This window comes from Lepidothrix coronata, unplaced genomic scaffold, assembly GCF_001604755.1.
Source record: "Lepidothrix coronata isolate B3197 unplaced genomic scaffold, Lepidothrix_coronata-1.0 Scaffold122, whole genome shotgun sequence".
Taxonomy (NCBI): Eukaryota; Metazoa; Chordata; class Aves; order Passeriformes; family Pipridae; genus Lepidothrix; species Lepidothrix coronata.
The window spans coordinates 1,930,873-1,936,240 of NW_016690302.1; the positions used below are offsets into that span (position 1 = coordinate 1,930,873).

The 5,368-nt window shown below is 57.6% G+C and overlaps 1 protein-coding gene across 1 annotated transcript in view; it reads left to right on the forward strand.

Annotated features, from left to right (window-relative positions):
• Positions 1-5,368, forward strand: part of AGRN (agrin) — a 114,635-nt gene that overhangs the window by 103,633 nt on the left and 5,634 nt on the right. Inside the window, exons 34-36 of the mRNA XM_017825689.1 lie at positions 267-354; positions 1,101-1,124; positions 3,694-3,726. Of these exons, the coding sequence (XP_017681178.1) occupies positions 267-354; positions 1,101-1,124; positions 3,694-3,726 (145 nt within the window). The remainder of the gene's footprint in view (positions 1-266; positions 355-1,100; positions 1,125-3,693; positions 3,727-5,368) is intronic.

The following is a 5,368-nucleotide window of genomic DNA, read 5'->3' on the forward strand; positions in this document are numbered from 1 at the left end:
AAGCCATCAAACTGAAATTCCAGTTTAAATTTGACTGACAATTGATGACTGTTGGCTGCAAAACGGGGAGATGGTCCCGAAATTCCATACCCTAAAGCCACAGCAAACCTCTCCAGGGGCTTGCTTGGAGTGCCACGGGGCTGACACGCCCCAGGGGGTGGCAGGTTGGTGCTTGCCTTCATCCTCTTAGGGATGCTCAGTGTAAAGGGGGATTTTCCTGGTCTCCAGGGGTGGGTCCTGACAGCTCTTGTCTTTCCCACCCCCAGTGATCATCGAGAAGGCTGCTGGGGATGCAGAGGCCATTGCCTTTGATGGCAGGACATACATGGAGTACCACAACGCTGTCACCAAGAGGTAACTGGGCTGCTGGGCTGAACTGAGCTCCAAACGAGGAGATAGGGCTGACAGCAGGAGGAAGAGCTGGGATCAAGGAATTCCAAAGGGAAGCAAACCAAACTGGGGCTCTGAGCAGCCAATTCCAGCCCTGACCTCTAAAGCTGCCTTGCTGGCAGAGGGTTTGCCCCAAACCAGCAGTGCCTGGCCAGCTTCAGGTCTGGCTGCGTGTGGGGCACCTGGGTCAGCACAGCCTGCTCTGGGGGTGGGATGGAGCTGCACCCTTTGTGTCCCTGGCTGTTTGTGCCACAAGGGTTGTTCTGCCAGCACAGCTGGGCCATCCCTGCTGTGGGACCTGTCTGACCTTCTCCAGGCTCTGCCCAGCCCCATACTGGGGGTGCTGGGGTGCACCCCGTGGTGTCTGTGGCCGTGCTGCTCCCTGGGGCTGCTCTCTCAGGGTGGGCAGAGCTGCTGCCTGAGGTCCTGCACAGCCTCTGGGCTGGATGTTTCTCCTTCAGGACCCTCTGGTTCCGCTGTGGCCTGGCTCAGTGCCCTTCCTTCCTCACCACTGTGTCCCTGTGGTTAATTCCCAGCTCCAGGGCAACTGGGAAAGGGTGTTGGATGAGACTTCACCCATCTGCCTGTCACACCCTCGGCTTCCCTGTGTCCTAACACCCTGCCTGGGAGGGTGTCCGTGCTGAGCTGTTGTCTGTCAGTCTCTCTGTCTGTCTGTCCCTTCTCAATGTCCCTGTTTCTTTGTTTTCAAGCCACCTGGGCAATGAGATCCCTGCGTAAGTACAGCCCTCCCTGCTCCCCTCTGCCCTCACCATCGACACCCCAACCTCAGCCCACCCGTGGGGGAGCACAGGGCAGGGATGGGGGGAGGAATTTGGGCCCTCTCCTGGGGTCTGCCACGGGCAGGTGTTCCTGTTTTGGGGGGAGGAGGACTCAGGGACTGACCACAGCTCTTGGTGCCCAGACATGGAGCTGCACGACCCAGCTCTGCCACAACCAGATGTTGTCCTGGCTCTGCCACAGCCAGATGTTGTCCCAGCTCTCCATAGTTTCATTTTTAAGCATGATTTTTTTAAGTTCAGCAGAGTTCTTTAAGCACAGTTTAAGGCTGGGCACAGAGGAGGAAGGTTCCTGTGACTCACTGTTCCATCAGCAGCCGATGGAAATCCAGGGTGCTGATCCTGCCCTGTTTTTTTCCACCATGGATGGGGCATTGCTGCTCTAGAGGGGAGGCCAGGCAGGGCACTGGGAGGATGTTCCCCAGCCAGAGTGTGTGGCCTGGAAGGCCCTCAGAAGATGCTGTGGGGACAGAGGGTCAGAAGAAGGGTCTGGGCAGGTGAATGGGCAGAAACTTCTTCCCTAGAGCAGCCCTGACAGCTGTGATTTGCTGTCTGTCTGTCTGTCCTGCTGAGCACCAGGGGTGGAATGGAAGCCCTGCTCCATGCAGATGTGTTCCCCAGTGTCTGGGGGAGAGCTGGAGAGACTCCTGCCTGTCCCATCCCCATCTCACCTCATTTTCTCCCAGCCGGGCTCAGGCAGGGGCGTGGGGGGCTGAGCTGGTGTGTGCATGTGTGTCAGCGCCTGGGGAGCCACAGAGCCATCACCTGCATGTTCACAGCACTTGGGGAGGTGCCCTGGGTTTGGAAAGGGCTTTTCAGGAGCATCCTAAGTATCCTCCTGAGCTGGGCAGTGCCCTCCAGCAGCGAGAGCCTTTAGTGACCCGCACCAGTGCCCCGCTGTCCCTCTGCACCCCCAGAGCCATGAGCAGGTGTCCTGCCTCTCCCAGTGCTCTGCAAAGGGAAGGCCACCATTCCCAGCCTTCTCCCTGCCTGGCCCAGCCTATTTTGGCTGTGCATGCCCCATCCTGTGAGGGAGCTTTAGTGTTTCTCCCCATATTCCTCTGCTGGGATGTGGCCGCCGCCCTCGCCAGCCCTGCCAGTCTGAGGGACCCATAAAAGTCGGGGTTTTTTGTGCCTCCAGGCAGACACTGGGGTGTGCCCTGGGCAGGACTGACACTGCCAGTGCTTCTCTGGGCTCTGCTGGCCGTGACATGCCCGTACCTTTTTTACTGGCACATCCATTTTTATCCATACATGTAGTTGGAGCTGAATGTAACACGGGACCTGCAGTGCCAGAGGGACAGCTGGACTCCTGGATTTCCCCTTCTCCACGCACACCCTGTTCTCCAAGTGCCCCAAGGCTGACTCAGAGGCTCTGTGTGACAGTTCCACTCCATGGGAGCCCCTTCTGCAACACCCCAAAGACAGGACGAGAGGACACGGCCTCAAGTCGCACCAGGAGAGGTTTAGTTTGGATATCAGGGAATATTTCTCCACTGGAAGGGGGGTCAGGCATTGGCACAGGCTGGCCAGGGCAGTGGTGGAGGCACCACCCCTGGAAGTGTTCCAAAAATGTGTGGATGTGGCACTGGGGGATGTTGTTTAGTGGTGAGCTCTGTGCTGGATGATCTTGGAGGGCCTTCCCAACCCGAGTGATTCTGTGATTCCAAGAGAATTCCTGCAGGGAAGGGTTCTTGTGCAGGGCCAAGGACCCAAAGCTCCCTTCCCCCAGCAGTGTAGCCCTGGGATCCATACCCCAGCAGCGTGGGTGAGCACCAGGAACACTGGATCATGGAATCATGGGATCACTGAGGTTGGAAAAGCCTTCTAAAATCATGACATCCAGCTGTTAACCCAGCAGCACTAAACCACGTCCCCAGATGCCACATCCACATGTTTTTTGAGCACTTCCAGGGGGTGATGATTCCACCACCGCCCTGGGCAGCCTGTTACAATGCTTGACCACGTTTTCAGTGAAGAAATTTTCCCTAAAATCCAAACTAAACCTCTGCTGGTGCAACTTGAGCCGTTTCCTCTCGTCCTGTCGCTTGTTCCCTGGGGAGAAGGGACTGATCCTGACCCCCACCTGGCTCCCCTCTCCTGTCAGGGAGTTGTAGAGAGTGAGAAGGTCCTTCCTGAGCCTCCTTTTCTCCAGGCTGAGCCCCTCCAGCTCCCTCCATCACCCCTCAGCGAGCTGTGCTCCAGACCCTAGGAGCACATTGGAGCATCCCCACCCCACCAGCACAGGGCTGGATTCCCTCCTTGGCATTATCCTGCTCCCCCCTGGCTAAGCCACCACTTCCAAACGTGTTGGAGGCGACTCATCCATCCCCAGGATGGTTCCTGGTGCTCCCCACTCACACTGGGCAGGTTCTGTGTAGGATGAAGAGCTGCTGGTGCTGAGTAGGGGCTGTTCTCTGTGTGCCAGGGGGGGTGGGAGGGAAGGGAAGGGTCTCCTCTGCTGCCCCCTGCTTATGGCACGCTCCCCTTTCTTCCCCCACCTGAGTCCCGAGGCGCTGGACTATCCCGTGGAGCCCAGGTGAGTGAGCCAGGCTTTGTGCTCTCGTGTCTCGTGCTCTGCTGTCGCTGCCTCAGCATGTCTGTGTCTCCCTGTGTGTGTGTCCTGTGTGCCCAGATCCTTGGCTTTTTCTTTGTGAGGGATACAGCTCTGCAGAGGGGGAGCAAACAGGGAGGGAGCCCTGACCCTCCAGCCCAGGATCATAGAATCATAGAATCATAGAATTAGCTGGGTTGGAAGGGACCTCCGAGATCATCAATCCAACCCTTGATCCAACCCCGCTGTGGTTCCCAGCCCATGGCACTGATGCCACATTCAGTCTCAGCTTAAAAACCTCCAGGGATGGAGAATCCACCACTTCCCTGGGCAGCCCATTCCAATGGCTGAGCACCCTCTCTGCAAAGAAATTCTTCCTAATATCCAACCTAAACCTCCCCTGGCACAGCTGAAGACCCAGCCCTCTTGTCTTGCTGATGGTTGCCTGGGAGAAGAGACCAGCCCCCCCTGGCTCCCCCCTCCTGTCAGGGAGTTGCAGAGAGTGAGGAGGTCTCCCCTGAGCCTCCTCTTCTCCAGGCTGAGCCCCCCCAGCTCCCTCAGCCTCTCCTCCCAGCACTTGTGCTCCAGTCCCTTCCCCAGCCTCGTTGCTCTTCTCTGGACCTGCTCCAGCCCCTCCATGTCCTTCCTGAGCTGAGGGCCCAGAACTGGACACAGCACTCCAGGGGTGGCAGCAGGGGACAGGCTGAGGTACCCTGGCAGTACCTCAGGCTTTGTGCAGAGCCTCGTCCAGCCCTTTGGGTGCAGTGTCCCTTGGGAATAAAAAGCTGTCTGTCTTGTCCATGTTGTCCACTCTCCATGTCTCAGCATCCCTGTGCCCACCCCACAGGGCAACCTCAGCTGTTGCCAAGAGCCTTGTGCCCATTACAAAAGGGACTGAGAAGAGATGGGGATGCCAATGTGGAGGAAATCCTGTCCTTCTGTCATTCCTCCCTTGGGAAAAGACTCCTCATGTAGGAGAAAGAAGGCTTTGCTACCTGTGTGGGCAGCCTCCCTCCCCTTCAAACTGCTCAGCCTGTCACAGTCCCCAGCCCTGGGGAGCAAGGCTGGTGTGTCACAGCCTGCAGGGACTGATGTGCCTGCTCTCTGTGCTCCTGGGGGGCAAAAGGAAGGAGCAGGAGCCCCGTGGCTTTGGAGGTTCAAGCTGGATAGTGGGGAAAAAACACACAACCCCCAGGAGAACTGTGCAGGCCCTGCTCAGGTCAGCAGGAGGATGGAGGAGCTCCAGGCTTAGTTGGATGGAGGAGTTCCCAAGCTTATCTGGGCAGAGCCCCTGCTCTGAATCCTGCTTTGAGTGGGAGCTGGGTTAGAGACCTCAAGGACTATTCCTTTGATCCTCTGGCCTGGTTTAGAGCTTCCCATCTGCTCCCACCCCAGGCACCAGGCTTTCTGATATCCCAAAGTCTGCCAACCCCTCGGGTAAGGACAGACCCCAGGCATTCTGATATCCCAAAATCTGCAACCCCTCAGGCAGGGACAGACCCCAGGCATTCTGATATCCCAAAGTGTGTGACCCCTCAGGCAGTGACAGACCCCAGGCATTCTGATATCCCAAAGTGTGTGACCCCTCAGGCAGTGACAGACCCCAGGCATTCTGATATCCCAAAAT